General features: G+C 46.5%; 1 protein-coding gene across 1 annotated transcript in view; it reads right to left on the bottom strand.

Moving 5' to 3' along the window:
* The window catches only part of PHRF1 (PHD and ring finger domains 1), a 149379-nt gene extending 132879 nt beyond the window's left edge, over positions 1-16500 (bottom strand). The window contains exons 1-2 of the mRNA XM_075326849.1: positions 16407-16500; positions 343-460 (exon numbers count right to left, since the gene is read on the bottom strand). Of these exons, the coding sequence (XP_075182964.1) occupies positions 343-436 (94 nt within the window). The 5' untranslated portion in view covers positions 437-460; positions 16407-16500. The remainder of the gene's footprint in view (positions 1-342; positions 461-16406) is intronic.
* Between the last annotated feature and the right edge of the window lie 1534 nt (positions 16501-18034).

Genomic DNA, 18034 nt, shown 5'->3' with positions numbered 1-18034 from the left:
AATACCAGCAGTGCTGAGGTAAGGAGAGGCTGCTTACACTGCTGTTCACCTTGTTTATACGATTTAACACCAGAGATACTAGGAATGCTGAGGTAAGAAGAGACTGCTCACACTGCTGTGCATCATGTTTTTCTGAATGTTAATCAGCTGCTGAGACCTGGTGATAACCTGTACCTCATGCAGGTAAAGCTTACTACTGCCCATGCTCACAGGCACTCGTCAACTTGTAAAACGTTATTTACCTGCAGATAGAGAGTTAATCTTCATGTTTCCCCCCCCCCCCCCCAAAAATTTCTGAACAGCTTCTTTAATAACTCGGTAGCTTTGCAATCCAAGCATTACCATCATCACTGACTACAAACGGCCCTTGTCGTCGGCTTTTCCCCTGGGAGGTGTTCCTGTTGATGAGCTGATCCTGATTCTCTTCATCATCCATGGTTATGCATCAGAAAGTCATCCCCTGTAAACAGCAAAAATATCCAATGTCAGAGGATGGGAAGTTCTGGAAAGTTCTGCAATCATAAACCAATTATCAGCCAGCTCAGCCTACACGATATTAGCACATACCAAAATATTATAATGTATGAGAGCCAAAACCAGAGCATTAAACCATACCGCTGCTTAAAGGGACTGTCACTCGATTTCTGCTCTCTCATCTGAGAGCAGCATAATACAGAGACAGAGACCCCGATTCCAGTGATGTGCCCCTTACTGAGCTGTTTGCTGTCATTTTGATAAAATCAGATGTTTTCTCTGCTGCACATCTAGCCGTTATACAAAGCTCATGAATATGCTGGACTACCTGCAGAACGCTAAGTAGTCCTGTAATGATAAAATCATTGATTAATCAGCAGATTATCTAAACTACACTAAGCAGCCCAGTAAGTGACAGATTGCTGGAATCAGGATCTCTGCCTCTACATTATGCTGCTCTCAGATTAGGTGGCAAAAACTTGGTGACAGATTCCTTTTAATAGATTTATAAAGTGTCTAAAATGAGGTATATTTGGAAAATGTATTAGAATACGGCACATATACTAGTAATCTGCATAGTCAGCGCTTTGGATGATTCCACATAGATTGGACATGCAGATTTAAGAGTTATTTCCAACATTGCAAATACGCTCCTATCCTATGCTTGGACCCATGATAACAAGAAGGGGGGCCCGGCCACACGGACACGGGAGAGCGGGGGGGCCCGGCCACACGGACACGGGAGAGCGGGGGGGGCCCGGCCACACGGACACGGGAGAGCGGGGGGGCCCGGCCACACGGACACGGGAGAGCGGGGGGGCCCGGCCACACGGACACGGGAGAGCGGGAGGGCCCGGCGACACAGACACGGGAGAGCCGGGGGGGGGCCCGGCGACACAGACACGGGAGAGCGGGAGGGCCCGGCGACACAGAGACACGGGAGAACGGGGGGCCCGGCGACACAGAGACACGGGAGAACGGGGGGCCCTAAGGAGTCCAGTCTTGAATGGTGCAGCAGTTCATGTAAAATGTGTTTTTCATTTCATGATTTGTATTTAAAAAAAAAAAACACTTGCAATATTCACTTTGGCCACGGAGGTTTCATTGGAGGAAACCCACACGTACATAACCGATAAGAATCTATCTCTTGGATTAAAGCATCTAATGAGCATGTACAAAAAAATTTGAAGAACATGCCATTGTAATCTTGTCTGTGATGATAATGAGACTGCTGAAAACTCATTAACCTGCTGCTGGAATAAGTGAGTTAAAGTATCTTTTCAGTTTGAAAATGGTAGCCGACAGGTAGAGCCAGTATGTGATTATTTTCAGCAAATACCAAAATAAACAAGAAATTCCTGGCACGCCTTGCTGGCTGTAGACTTGCACAACGGCAGTGGAAAACAAAAAAAAAAAAACAAAAAAACAAAAAAAAAAACGGTATTCTCCACCTTTTTATTTCATAGGGAACAGTGAATAGTGTAAGTGGCAATTGACATAGAATATAAGACCCCATTCACACATGGCATAGTGCATTTAACGCATGTTCTGCAGTAAAAGTGCAGATTTGTATTATGTCCCTAATATCAGGTCAGTATGATCTGACGGCTGGCAACCCCTCCCCCACTTATCAGCTGTCATAATGGCCAGGTGTAAATACACAACGATTAGCTGGATCCAATGTGTAGTGGCCGCTGCGGAGCTTTGCAAAACTTCTATTCAAGAGAAGGGATCTGCAGCACTCGGCAGCGGCTGCTACAATTCAATGGAGCTGCACAAAGTCTTTACATGGAACCACCACCAGGGCTGATGACAATCGATCAGGGTATCGGACCCCCACTGATCAGATACTGATGACAGATCCAAAGATTAAAATTATCAATATTTTATGACCCTTTAAAGGGAATCTATCAGCAGGTTTTTGCAATGTAAGCTGAAAACATTATGCTGCAAGGGTTAAAACACAGAATTCAGGGATGCCCGTCTTGTCAAGGTCCATCCCCCGTTATTGCTCGGACTACAAAATCACCAGCACAGTCCGGCACGCCCCCTCCGATTCACAGCGCACGGTCAATATACAATCTTAATAAAGAGCCTGGTGTGGGTAATCTGAAACCAGCATGCTGCAAGGGTTAAAACATAGAATTCAGGTGTGCCTGTCTTGTCAAAGGCTATCTTTTGTTTATTTGCTGTCTGTATAAGCAGCAGGACTCTTATCATTGCTAATGTCAGGCGCACAGTTTGGCACGCCCCATCCTCTGATTGACACCTGACTCAATATACAATCTCTATAGAGAGCCTGGTGTGGGCGGGGAAGCTCGCTCAGCTCTGCTACATACTAAATCTAGACATTCTGATTGTGTTACAATGGCTGCATCCAGTAATCTAAGTGATACATCATGAGGGTATGCTCACACGAGCGTTGAAATCGGATGAGTGCAATGTGAGAAAATCTTGACTAATGTTAGTGAATGAGGCAGAGCAGTTGGTCAGCGTATCTCGCATCCAGATTCTGGAAGCGAGACAAGTAGCAACATGCTGCGATTTTCTGCGAGAGCCCCATCACTTGCACCCATTCAAGTGTATGGGTGCGAGAGAAACATCGGACTGCAGTCGGATGTTATCCCAGTGCAGTGCGATATACGCACAGGCTGACAATGGAGGAGATGGGGAGATTAACCCATCCCTCTCCTCCGCAGCGCCCACCCTCAGCTTCGCAGCTGTGACCCGATCCCAAGATCAGATCACAGTTGCATGACACTCGGCTCACGCTCACAGCAGAACCTGAGTCGGTGGTCATTAGCATAACACATCCGATGCTTTCGCATCACATGCCATACGCTCGTGTGACTCCAGCCTTAAGGCCGCTTTACACGCAACGACACCGCTAACGAGATGTCGTTGGGGGGGGGGGGTCACGGAATTCGTGACGCACATCCGGCCTCGTTAGGGACCTAGTTGCATGTGAAACGCACGAACGACCGTTAACGATCAAAATTACTTACTTGATCGTTGACGCGTCATTCCATTCCCGATTATTGTTGCTGCTGCGTGTACGATGTTGTTAGTCGTTCCTGTGGCAGCACACATCGCTATGTGTGACACCGCAGGAACGAGGAACCTCTCCTTACCTGCGGCCGCCCGCAATGAGGAAGGAAGGAGGTGGGTGGGATGTTCGTCCCGCTCATCTTCACCCCTCTGCTTCTATTGGGCGGCCGCTAGTGACGCCGCTGTGACGCCGAATGAACCGCCCCCTTAGAAAGGAGGTGGATCGCCGGCCACAGCGACGTCGCTAGGCAGATAAGTAGTGTGACGGGTGTTAGCGATGTGCGCCACAGACAGCGATTTGCCTGTGACGCACAACTAACTGGTGTGGGTATGCTCGCTAGCGATATCGATAGCAATATCGCAGAGTGTAAAGGGCTCTTTAGACTCAGAGTCTCTTTGCCTACATTATGCTGCTGTCAGATTAGAAATAGCAACACAAAAAGGAATAAATATCCTCCAAAAATTGAGCATTACTTACAGCAAAGATCGGCTGCAGTGTGTCCACCGCCCAGGCCAAAAACTAGTACTCTACCAGGATACAGCTAAAGCCCCACTAGGTGGAGGCATCTCAGGTGCAGAAGGAGCAAATCACACACACACACACACACACACACACACACACACACACACACACACACTTCCAAAAAATGGAGGGGGCGATTGTTGGATGATAAAACTGCACACTGATGGCTTGCATAGAGCACTGTTCACACATGCAGATAACACAGTCACAAGCCCGCAGCCTATTAGGTGGTGCCCATACTATTAGATCAGATGGGCTGCCAAGCCATACCCCACTGTGTATCATGCAGGGACAGAAACTCTAATATGGAAGGCCTAACAGAAAGGGGCCTGGCTGTATACTGTACAAAAAAAAAAAAAAAAAAATGATGTTTTAGTTGGTATTATGGCCATCAGCGTGCAGTTTTATCATCCAGCAATTGCCCCCCTCCATTCCTTGGAAGTGTGTGATTTGCTCCTCCTGCACCTGTGATGCCTCCAGTGGGGGCTTAGCTGCATCCTGGCAGAGTACTAGTTTTTGGCCTAGGCGGTTTACAACTTCTGCCCATCTTTGCTGTAAGTAATGCTGTCAGATTAGGAAGCAAAAACCTGCTGACAGATTCCCTTTAATACAATTATGGCATGTCATGGGACCTAGTTGATTTTTCTTTTTAAATTTCCAAAAGCGGATGTTACATAGCAGGACGGCAAGTAATAAAGGGATAAATCTTCTCAGACTGATACTTTCTTAGTTTACCTGATCAGTAATCACAAATTGTTCACATTCATTTGCAAAACTACCCAGGTTCTGCTCGTATGTAATGTGTTGTGCTGGAGTCTGTACATTAGGCTGGTTTTATGCAATAGTGTCATGGGCTGGGTCTCCGGACCGGTCGTGAGTCGCTCAGAGGCGTATGTGAGGGTCAGGAGACCTGCAGCCGGTTTGGAAAACATGGTTATAAACGGGCTACACTGATCGGGGGTCTCCCTATGGCCCCTCTACCCGTCAGCTCCGCAACCGAATCCTATGTAAAACCACACAAAGAAAAAAACAACTGAACTTAAAGGACAAAGTTCACAAATAGCAAAGCTCATAAACAGCAAGACCTGTGCCAAACGGACAGCTGTTATTTAAAGGGAACCTCTCGGCTACTCTTTGGCGGTAATATTTATTGTATTTTTCGGTGCTTTACCTGCATTTACACAGACAGTTCTTAAAAACGCTCATTTCACTGTTACCTTGTGGTGTAAACCAGCTCTGATCACCCAATGATTGAGAAAAAGTTTTCTTCATCCGGTAAAATGATCTTTTGCGCAGCGCAGGAGATCATCGATCTTGGGGATGCATTGTGCTGGCTAATCAGGGCTTCGGCAGCACGTGCGCACTGAGTGACCCACTACAGATTGCTCAGTGCACACCACATACTGTATTCCTGTGTAAACAGGAATTTAAACGGCCATTAATTGTTAAATGTTACTGGATCAGCGGTCGTATAGTGCCGCCTGTCGTTTCATGTAAACTGACCTCTCTCTCCCCCATCCCACCATATACATGCATACTCAGTTGAGTGCACACTCACAGGCAAAACACAATCCTCTATCTACATACTGCGCTGAGCGAAGCGGTTTCCACAACTCCCAGGGAGTTATACATACACTCGTAGGGCGGCCGTGTACGTAACACTGGGGTGGGCGAGACTTGGCCATGAAAGTCAGAGACAGGAACAAAAGGACCTTATTGTACAAAAGAATAAAGTAAAAAAATAAATAAAGTCTGGCGCTCACTTCCCGGAAAACTCATTTAACCCTTTTACCACAAAGGAAGTAATATGTAGTGGCTTTATAAGGGCTTCACACAATTAGAATTAGGGCTAGAAGGCCGCCCCAAGTATTAAAGGGGATCTGCTGACTTACAATACAGATGACCCACCCTTAGGCCCCTTTAAACCTCTGTGTTTAAGGTACGTGTGACGTGTGCTGGGGACAGGTGAGAATCCAGCAAAGTGTGCGTGTGTGTACAAATGTATGTATGTAGGTGTACAAATGTATGTAGGTGTACAAATGTATGTAGGTGTACAAATGTATGTAGGTGTACAAATGTATGTAGGTGTACAAATGTATGTAGGTGTACAAATGTATGTAGGTGTACAAATGTATGTAGGTGTACAAATGTGTGTAGGTGTACAAATGTGTGTAGGTGTACAAATGTGTGTAGGTGTACAAATGTGTGTAGGTGTACAAATGTGTGTAGGTGTACAAATGTGTGTAGGTGTACAAATGTGTGTAGGTGTACAAATGTGTGTAGGTGTACAAATGTGTGTAGGTGTACAAATGTGTGTAGGTGTACAAATGTGTGTAGGTGTACAAATGTGTGTAGGTGTACAAATGTGTGTAGGTGTACAAATGTGTGTAGGTGTACAAATGTATGTAGGTGTACAAATGTATGTAGGTGTACAAATGTATGTAGGTGTACAAATGTATGTAGGTGTACAAATGTATGTAGGTGTACAAATGTATGTAGGTGTACAAATGTATGTAGGTGTACAAATGTATGTAGTTGTACAAATGTATGTAGGTGTACAAATGTATGTAGGTGTACAAATGTATGTAGGTGTACAAATGTATGTAGGTGTACAAATGTATGTAGGTGTATAAATGTATGTAGGTGTATAAATGTATGTATGTAGGTGCATAAATGTATGTATGTAGGTGCATAAATGTATATATGTAGGTGCATAAATGTATATATGTAGGTGCATAAATGTATGTATGTAGGTGCATAAATGTATGTATGTATGTAGGTGTATGAATGAATGTATGTAGGTGTATGAATGAATGTATGTAGGTGTATGAATGAATGTATGTAGGTGTATGAATGTATATAGGTGTATGAATGTATATATGTATGTAGGTGTATGAATGTATATATGTATGTAGGTGTATGAATGTATATATGTATGTAGGTGTATGAATGTATGTATGTAGGTGTATGAATGTATGTAGGTGTATAAATGTATGTAGGTGTATAAATGTATGTAGGTGTATGAATGTATATATGTATGTAGGTGTATGAATGTATGTACAGTTAGGTCCAGAAATATTTGGACAGTGACACAATTTTCGCGAGTTGGGCTCTGCATGCCACCACATTGGATTTGAAATGAAACCTCTACAACAGAATTCAAGTGCAGATTGTAACGTTTAATTTGAAGGTTTGATCAAAAATATCTGATAGAAATTGTCGGAATTGTACACATTTCTTTACAAACACTCCACATTTTAGGAGGTCAAAAGTAATTGGACAAATAAACCAAACCCAAACAAAATATTTTTAATTTCAATATTTTGTTGCGAATCCTTTGGAGGCAATCACTGCCTTAAGTCTGGAACCCATGGACATCACCAAACGCTGGGTTTCCTCCTTCTTAATGCTTTGCCAGGCCTTTACAGCCGCAGCCTTCAGGTCTTGCTTGTTTGTGGGTCTTTCCGTCTTAAGTCTGGATTTGAGCAAGTGAAATGCATGCTCAATTGGGTTAAGATCTGGTGATTGACTTGGCCATTGAAGAATGTTCCACTTTTTTGCACTCATGAACTCCTGGGTAGCTTTGGCTGTATGCTTGGGGTCATTGTCCATCTGTACTATGAAGCGCCGTCCGATCAACTTTGCGGCATTTGGCTGAATCTGGGCTGAAAGTATATCCCGGTACACTTCAGAATTCATCCGGCTACTCTTGTCTGCTGTTATGTCATCAATAAACACAAGTGACCCAGTGCCATTGAAAGCCATGCATGCCCATGCCATCACGTTGCCTCCACCATGTTTTACAGAGGATGTGGTGTGCCTTGGATCATGTGCCGTTCCCTTTCTTCTCCAAACTTTTTTCTTCCCATCATTCTGGTACAGGTTGATCTTTGTCTCATCTGTCCATAAAATACTTTTCCAGAACTGAGCTGGCTTCATGAGGTGTTTTTCAGCAAATTTAACTCTGGCCTGTCTATTTTTGGAATTGATGAATGGTTTGCATCTAGATGTGAACCCTTTGTATTTACTTTCATGGAGTCTTCTCTTTACTGTTGACTTAGAGACAGATACACCTACTTCACTGAGAGTGTTCTGGACTTCAGTTGATGTTGTGAACGGGTTCTTCTTCACCAAAGAAAGTATGCGGCGATCATCCACCACTGTTGTCATCCGTGGACGCCCAGGCCTTTTTGAGTTCCCAAGCTCACCAGTCAATTCCTTTTTTCTCAGAATGTACCCGACTGTTGATGTTGCTACTCCAAGCATGTCTGCTATCTCTCTGATGGATTTTTTCTTTTTTTTCAGCCTCAGGATGTTCTGCTTCACCTCAATTGAGAGTTCCTTAGACCGCATGTTGTCTGGTCACAGCAACAGCTTCCAAATGCAAAACCACACACCTGTAATCAACCCCAGACCTTTTAACTACTTCATTGATTACAGGTTAACGAGGGAGAAGCCTTCAGAGTTAATTGCAGCCCTTAGAGTCCCTTGTCCAATTACTTTTGGTCCCTTGAAAAAGAGGAGGCTATGCATTACAGAGCTATGATTCCTAAACCCTTTCTCCGATTTGGATGTGAAAACTCTCATATTGCAGCTGGGAGTGTGCACTTTCAGCCCATATTATATATATAATTGTATTTCTGAACATGTTTTTGTAAACAGCTAAAATAACAAAACTTGTGTCACTGTCCAAATATTTCTGGCCCTGACTGTAGGTGTATGAATGTATGTATGTATGTAGGTATATGAAAGTATGTAGGTGTATAAATGAATGAATGGACGTACGTAGGTGTATAAATGAATGAATGGACGTACGTAGGTGTATGAATGGACGTACGTAGGTGTATGAATGGACGTACGTAGGTGTATGAATGGACGTACGTAGGTGTATGAATGGACGTACGTAGGTGTATGAATGGACGTACGTAGGTGTATGAATGGACGTACGTAGGTGTATGAATGGACGTACGTAGGTGTATAAATGGACGTACGTAGGTGTATAAATGGACGTACGTAGGTGTATAAATGGACGTACGTAGGTGTATAAATGGACGTACGTAGGTGTATAAATGGACGTACGTAGGTGTATAAATGGACGTACGTAGGTGTATAAATGGACGTACGTAGGTGTATAAATGGACGTACGTAGGTGTATAAATGGACGTACGTAGGTGTATAAATGGACGTACGTAGGTGTATAAATGGACGTACGTAGGTGTATAAATGGACGTACGTAGGTGTATAAATGGACGTACGTAGGTGTATAAATGGACGTACGTAGGTGTATAAATGGACGTACGTAGGTGTATAAATGGACGTACGTAGGTGTATAAATGGACGTACGTAGGTGTATAAATGGACGTACGTAGGTGTATAAATGGACGTACGTAGGTGTATAAATGGACGTACGTAGGTGTATAAATGGACGTACGTAGGTGTATAAATGGACGTACGTGCCCGGACGTAGGTGTATAAATGGACGTACGTGCCCGGACGTAGGTGTATAAATGGACGTACGTGCCCGGACGTAGGTGTATAAATGGACGTACGTGCCCGGACGTAGGTGTATAAATGGACGTACGTGCCCGGACGTAGGTGTATAAATGGACGTACGTGCCCGTATGTGTTGAAGCCAGGAGGTCAATTGGAGTATCCAACGTTCAGCTCTCCATTGAATGTGACAGCAGTATGTGATCGATGTGGATCCCTCTAATAGAATTATAGAGGTGTCCTTTTGGGGAACCTCACCATGGATTATGGCAGACCTTTTGTATTTTTTTTATTTTAAAAAAAACAAATAAATTGGTGAACGAGGGCGGGTCAGGGTATTTTCAACCTTTCAACTACTGGATTAGAAATGGCGGTGTCTGTTAGGCTATGTGCCCACGGAGAAAGTGTCCTGCGGTTATATCTGCAGAACATTCCGCAGGAGCTCCCAGAAATCCGCACCACAACTTTGTCCGTTTCAATGCTGCGGTTGTATTGTGTAATGTCCGACGGGCATTCTGCATTGAGAATACAGTACCATGGCTTCAGCACTGCATCCTCAATGCAGAACAAGTGCTGAGTGATCGGGAGTTCATACTTACCTCCATCACGCAGCACTTCACTTTCTGGCCGCCGTGTCTGTCAGCGTCTGCACTGTGCAGAACAAGGTGGGCGGGCCTGAACTAGCACCGGCTGTCACATGACCGGAGCTCGTGCAGGCCCCGCCCACCTCCTGCTTCCTGCTCCTAGCTCCACTGCCGTGAGGTCCTCTGCACCGGAAGAAAGTGACGGGTGTCTGCTATCGAGGCAGGTAAGCCTCTATCTCCATAGTGGAGCGCCGGGATTTCCACAGGTAAATCCGCAGGAAAAATTGACATGCAGTTACGTGCGGCTGCGGGACATCCGCAGCTGCACATACCGCAGCATGGACACACACTCCCCATGTACTATAGGATAACATGGGGAGTGTCTGTACGTGCTGAAACCTGCGGATTTATCTGGATAATCCAGATAAATCTGCAGGTTTTCCGCGGCAAAATCCGCAGGAACAAGCTCCCGTGGGCACAGGGCCTTAGACGCCATCCATTATTTATACCAGGGCTTGATGCCAGCTGGAGCTGGCATCAACCTCACATACATTACCCCATTTGCCACCGCACGAAGGCAACGGGAAGAGCCGGGCCCAGCACCAGAATTAGCGCATGTGATGGATGCACCACTTCTGGGGCGGCTGTGGGCTATGGATTGTTAGGCTGAAAAGGGCCAAATAACCATGGCCCTTCCCACCTTAATAATATACGCCCCCTGTTGTCTGCTGTACCTTGGCTGATTTTAGTAAAATGGGGGGGACCCCACGTCCTTTTTTTTTTCCTTTCTAATCTAAAAATTTTAAAAATAAGCCTGGGATTCCCTCTATTTTTAATAACCAGCCAAGGTACAGCAGACACCTGAGGGTTGCAGCCTGCAGCCTGCTGCTGTTCTTGTGCTGGTTCTGAAAATTGGGGGGGACCGCACATCAGTTTTTTGTTTTTTTTAATTGAAAAAGAAAATTGCTGCAAAACAGCTGGCCAAGCTAACTACATCTACATCTACTGAGCTATTCTGTTCTTTCTTATTTTCTTAATATCTCTCTATTTTATCTGTTCTATATTTATTGAATTTTTGACTTAATTTCTTAGGCGGTGAATATTCTTTAAGCAGGGAAACTGTCCTGGCAGCAAAACTGTTACCGTCCGCCGGGTACAAGGCTGGCACTTGGAAAGGGTTACCGTCCGCCGGGTACAAGGCTGGCACTTGGAAAGGGTTACCGTCCGCCGGGTACAAGGCTGGCACTTGGAAAGGGTTACCGTCCGCCGGGTACAAGGCTGGCACTTGGAAAGGGTTACCGTCCGCCGGGTACAAGGCTGGCACTTGGAAAGGGTTACCGTCCGCCGGGTACAAGGCTGGCACTTGGAAAGGGTTACCGTCCGCCGGGTACAAGGCTGGCACTTGGAAAGGGTTACCGTCCGCCGGGTACAAGGCTGGCACTTGGAAAGGGTTACCGTCCGCCGGGTACAAGGCTGGCACTTGGAAAGGGTTACCGTCCGCCGGGTACAAGGCTGGCACTTGGAAAGGGTTACCGTCCGCCGGGTACAAGGCTGGCACTTGGAAAGAGTTACCGTCTGCCGGGTAAAAGGCTCGCACTTGGAAAGGGTTACCGTCCGCCGGGTACAAGGCTCGCACTTGGAAAGGGTTACCGTCCGCCGGGTACAAGGCTCGCACTTGGAAAGGGTTACCGTCCGCCGGGTACAAGGCTGGCACTTGGAAAGGGTTACCGTCCGCCGGGTACAAGGCTGGCACTTGGAAAGGGTTACCGTCTGCCGGGTAAAAGGCTCGCACTTGGAAAGGGTTACCGTCCGCCGGGTACAAGGCTCGCACTTGGAAAGGGTTACCGTCCGCCGGGTACAAGGCTCGCACTTGGAAAGGGTTACCGTCCGCCGGGTACAAGGCTCGCACTTGGAAAGGGTTACCGTCCGCCGGGTACAAGGCTCGCACTTGGAAAGGGTTACCGTCCGCCGGGTACAAGGCTCGCACTTGGAAAGGGATATATTTTTGTCTAGGCCGTTCATACATAGTCACTCCGAAGGCCAGAGAACACAAATATGGTAACATGTTAACGATTTTACAGTCTATTTTTTGCATGTTACTGGTCGGTAAGCGGAGATGGGAGGCTGCAGAGGGGGGCGACTCGTTACGGAGATGTGCTGCCCCCATCCCAGCTGTGAGCGTCCATTACTGTCACTGCTTCTTCTTGTTCAGTCCATCAAACATATTGGAGAATTACTAAACTAACAATTCCGTGGTATCATGTGGTGGTCCGGAGGGAGGGGCAGGCAGCACTACAGCCACATCTAAAGGACTCTTCAAAAATAATGTGAACGGGCTTCTACTGACATCAACGGCACAAATCCTAAAGGTGCATTTACACTGCACGATTTTGGTGGAAAGCTACAGGATGCAGAGATCATCGCTCTTGGCAGGACATTGTACTGTGTAAACCATTTATTACTGGTCGTATTTCTATTGGGATCAGCCAGGAGATTATACGGTGGTAACCTGGCACAGTGTGAACTGATCCTTACTCTGTGAGCAAATCCTTATAAGAGCTCCAGCAGCTGCATGTCTACATCACAGTGCGGAGCAGCCATAATGATCATCCCATCAGGAGAAGATTTACACTCTCATTCACCGCCTGCCGAGCACCCGGGTCACAGCGGAGAAAACGGGAACTCTGCTCAGGCCTGATACCAGCTCAATGCCCTCTACATGTGCCAGTCCAGGCCGCTGAATGACCCCCGACACTATATACAAGCTGATCTGATGAGGGCTTACTGCTCCAACGCCCAATAAGATCGCTCCGTCCTGCACAGGATCACACTATTGGCAGCACATCCCCCAATCACACAGGACAATGTGCTGCCGATTACAATCATCTTTCTGATGAACTAAACGATCCATCACGTGACGAATAAGCAATTTGCTCATTACTTGGGAGAATGGCCGCCTTAGACATGGATTACAATCAGACACATCATTCACCAGCTATTGGCTGGTCTAAATGGGTCAGGAGTAGTGATGAGCGAGCACCACCATGCTCAAATCTCATTAAAGGGAGCCAATCACCAGGATTTGTGTACATAACCTAAAGCCAGTGCTATACTGGCACTATCAGGCTGATTCTATACATACATGTAGTGGTCAGCTAAAGCCAGTGCTATACTGGCACTATCAGGCTGAGTCTATACATACCTGTAGTGGTCAGCTAAAGCCAGTGCTATACTGGCACTATCAGGCTGATTCTATACATACATGTAGTGGTCAGCTAAAGCCAGTGCTATACTGGCACTATCAGGCTGAGTCTATACATACCTGTAGTGGGCAGCTAAAGCCAGTGCTATACTGGCACTATCAGGCTGATTCTATACATACCTGTAGTGGTCAGCTAAAGCCAGTGCTATACTGGCACTATCAGGCTGAGTCTATACATACCTGTAGTGGTCAGCTAAAGCCAGTGCTATACTGGCACTATCAGGCTGATATTATACATACCTGTAGTGGTCAGCTCAGATGTTTAGGTTTTGAAACCCAAGAAAGTAAAGTTTATACAATCATCAGCTTCATGAGTGACAGCAGCTGAGGATCAGATAATATCTGGGGGGGTATTCATAGTTCTCCCCTCCCCCTGTTAGAATTAGCATAAGTATTGTACAATCGATGTAACTTTTCACTTTCAGGACCTGTGTGAGGTCATACCCATGTGATAAGAAGGGGCGGGGCCTCAGCCAACAAAGCTGATACCAGGTCACATGGGTATGACCTCACACAGGTCCTTCCTAGTGAAAACGTATATCGATTGTACAATACTTATGCTAATTCTAACAGGGGGAGGGTATAACTATGAATACCCCCCAGATATTATCTGCTCCTCCGCTGCTGTCACTCAAGAAGCTGCGGATTTTATAAACTTTACTTTCTTGCTTTTCAAAACCTTCACATCCGAGCTGACCACTACAGGTATGTATAGACTCAGCCTGATAGTGTTAGTATATCACTGGCTTTAGCTTATATACGGAAATCCTGGTGATTGGTTCCATTTAAGAGCAGTCGGACACTCGCGACTTGTGTACTGGAGTATAATGGAAGTGAATGGGGAACTTGAGCATTTTTCAGGGAAATCTTTCAGGAAAAATGCTTGAGTTCACCATTGACTTACATTATACTTGGGTACTCGAGATGCGCCCATCTGAGCATCCAACTGCTGGTTACAAACACCTGAGCATGGTAGTGCTCACTCATAACTACGAGTACCGAGCACCCGAGAATGTTAGTGCCCGCTCATCAATATGAGTACTGAGCACCCGAGCATGGTAGTGCCCGCTCATCATTATGAGTACTGAGCACCCGAGCATGGTAGTGCCCGCTCATCATTATGAGTACTGAGCACCCGAGCATGGTAGTGCCTGCTCATCATTATGAGTACTGAGCACCCGAGCATGGTAGTGCCCGCTCATCATTATGAGTACTGAGCACCCGAGCATGGTAGTGCCTGCTCATCATTGCGAGTACCAAATACCCGAACATGGTAGTCCTCACAAATCATTACAAGTATTGAGCACCCGAGCATGGTAGTGCCCGCTCATCATTACGAGTACAGAGCACCTGAGCATAGTAGTGACCGCTCATCATTACGAGTACAGAGCACCTGAGCATAGTAGTGCCCACTCATCATTACGATTACCTAATACCCGAGCATGGTAGTGCCCACTACGAGTACAGAGCACCTAGGCATGGTAGTGCTCACTCATCACTAAAAGTACCAAGTACCCGAGCATGGTCATTACAGGTACTGAGCAACCGAGCACAGTAGTGCTCACTCATCACTAGTCATAAGGCCTCATGCACACAACTGTTTTGGTTTTTTTTTTTTAAGGGAGGGGTGTTATACCACCTGTGACATGATGGTGGGGCAGGGTGGGGTGTCTGCTCCTCTATGCCAGTCATAAATCTCCTGTGAAAGCCAACACAGAGCCAGCGGTCATAGTAGACCATGATTTGTGATGTACACAGCAGTGCTCAAGCACTGCTGTGTATAGCACAAGCCATCAGATAACCACAGCTTCAAGCCCCCAAAGGGGACTAACAAATACAGTCAAAAGTGACAAAAAAAATTAAAAACATGAAAAACGCTAGCGCAAATCATCCTCCTTTGCTTGCATATGCACATTCTTGATGTTTATCCATTTTTACCATTAGTGTGGAATCAGTTTCTCTGGTATGCGCAAAAATAAGTCTGTCCAGGGGAGGACAAATTAAGACTTTGTCCAAGAGACAAGGAATAATAAAAATATATATATAAAACAAAAAAAAAAAAAAAACCAGACTGTTACACTCACCTACTTGCGCCCAACTGGCGGGATTAGGCCTTTAAAAGGTCGGAATATATGTCAGTTATCACTTTCATCCAGTGCAGAGTGCTCCCCAGCCTGTGCAGAGGCAGTAAGTGCTAATGTCACTGCTCCACTGACCGCTGCAGTCTGTGATTGGCTGCAGCAGTCACATGACTTTGTGCAGTGTATCCACATGGACTCGTTGAGTATTTGGTGAGATTTTTAGCTCAGTATTTGTAGACAAATAAGGAGTGGGTGATAAATACAGAAATGGTAACGTGTTCCTATTATACTTTTCCTCTGATTGCTCCACTCCTGGTTTTGGCTACAAAGACTGAGGTAAAAAACTCACCAAATACTCAATGTGTGCACAAGGCCTAAGACATCTGATGACCATGGTGCTCAAGTCACCTGAGAGCTGCAGCCAATCACTGACCGCAGCGGTCTGTCACTCTTCTTGTGTCAGCACAGACCCTATAGCGCCACCTGTGGGTTGGTAAATATAAGTGTTTTTTGTTTATTTTATACTCCCCATCCAGTTGCAGCCTTTGTCATGGGTGGAGGGCGGGTGGCGGCCACCTGCAGATTACACACGGCTCCTATATAGTGGGCACAATACCAGCTGGGCACTACAAAGCCCAGCATGCTGGATTATGACACTACTCACTGGGTGCGTGGTCACACAGGGCAGAGAGCACACCTGGGCACAGCCTATACCGCCCACTACACCTGCTGGGACCTGTAGTACCACAACGACACCTAACCCAGGAATGACACCAGCTGAAGCCAATGTCAGGGCGGCCGCCATAATAACAACGTGCCTGTGACGTCAGCACTGCTCTTAGATAAGGCAGGCAGCGCAGCAGTGACGTCACGGCCCAGCACGCAGGCCGCGCACACGTCACCCTGCAGACGTCCTCCCCGCTCCGTATCACGCCGTCACTCACCCTCCGGGCTGCGCTCACCGCATACTTCGTGTGATCGGCCCTGCACTGGCAATCAGCGTCCGGAAGCCAGCAACACAAGGAGATCTCCTTCCGGGTCAGGGCTGGGGGTGGTGACGTCAGCTGGGCAGTGGAGGACCGCCCCGGCGTGACGTCACGGCGCGTGGTGAGATTCCCTGGTTACCATGGAGACTGAGGAGGAACCTGTCACTGCTGTATACAGGGCCCATATCTGCACACTGCACCTAACCCCGGTGGTTGTGGTTACAGCCTTTACTAATCAGGTTAATTAACCCTATATCTGGATACATCAGACTCATACGGACCAGGCGACTCCACATATGTGCACTTGTGTTATTCCTACTTTATTTTCAATGAAGGGGAGAATATTCCAATTTTTACATGTTTTTTACCTTAATTTTTAGTTCCCTAATGATATTATGCCTCTTACAGCATAATTTAACATTCACCAGCGGGGCATCATACCACCCGAGACGTGATGTGGGGATAATGGCATTGACACTGGGGGTACAGGATAATGGCATTGACACTGGGGGTACAGGATAATGACACTGACACTGGAGGTACAGGATAATGACACTGACACTGGGGGTACAGGATAATGACACTGACACTGGGGGTACAGGATAATGACACTGGGGGTACAGGATAATGACACTGACACTGGGGGTACAGGATAATGGCATTGACACTGGGGGTACAGGATAATGACACTGACACTGGAGGTACAGGATAATGACACTGACACTGGGGGTACAGGATAATGACACTGGGGGTACAGGATAATGACACTGACACTGGGGGTACAGGATAATGACACTGACACTGGGGGTACAGGATAATGACACTGGGGGTACAGGATAATGACACTGACACTGGGGGTACAGGATAATGACACTGGGGGTACAGGATAATGACACTGACACTGGGGGTACAGGATAATGACACTGACACTGGGGGTACAGGATAATGACACTGACACTGGGGGTACAGGAGAATGACACTGACACTGGGGGTACAGGATAATGACACTGACAATCGGGGTACAGGATAATGACACTGACACTGGGGGTACAGGATAATGACACTGACACTGGGGGTACAGGATAATGGCATTGACACTGGGGGTACAGGATAATGACGCTGACACTGGGGGTACAGGATAATGACACTGACACTCGAGGTACAGGATAATGACACTGACACTGGAGGTACAGGATAATGACACTGACACTGGGGGTACAGGATAATGACACTGACACTGGGGGTACAGGATAATGACACTGACACTGGGGGTACAGGATAATGACACTGACACTGGGGGTACAGGAGAATGACACTGACACTGGGGGTACAGGATAATGACACTGACAATCGGGGTACAGGATAATGACACTGACACTGGGGGTACAGGATAATGACACTGACACTGGGGGTACAGGAGAATGACACTGACACTGGGGGTACAGGATAATGACACTGACACTGGGGGTACAGGATAATGACACTGGGGGTACAGGATAATGACACTGGGGGTACAGGATAATGACACTGACACTGGGGGTGCAGGATAATGACACTGACACTGGGGGTACAGGATAATAACACTG

This window comes from Anomaloglossus baeobatrachus, chromosome 10, assembly GCF_048569485.1.
Source record: "Anomaloglossus baeobatrachus isolate aAnoBae1 chromosome 10, aAnoBae1.hap1, whole genome shotgun sequence".
Classification (NCBI taxonomy): domain Eukaryota; kingdom Metazoa; phylum Chordata; class Amphibia; order Anura; family Aromobatidae; genus Anomaloglossus; species Anomaloglossus baeobatrachus.
Note: the sequence above shows the minus strand (reverse complement) of the source record. Positions and strands in the feature narration are given on the sequence as shown.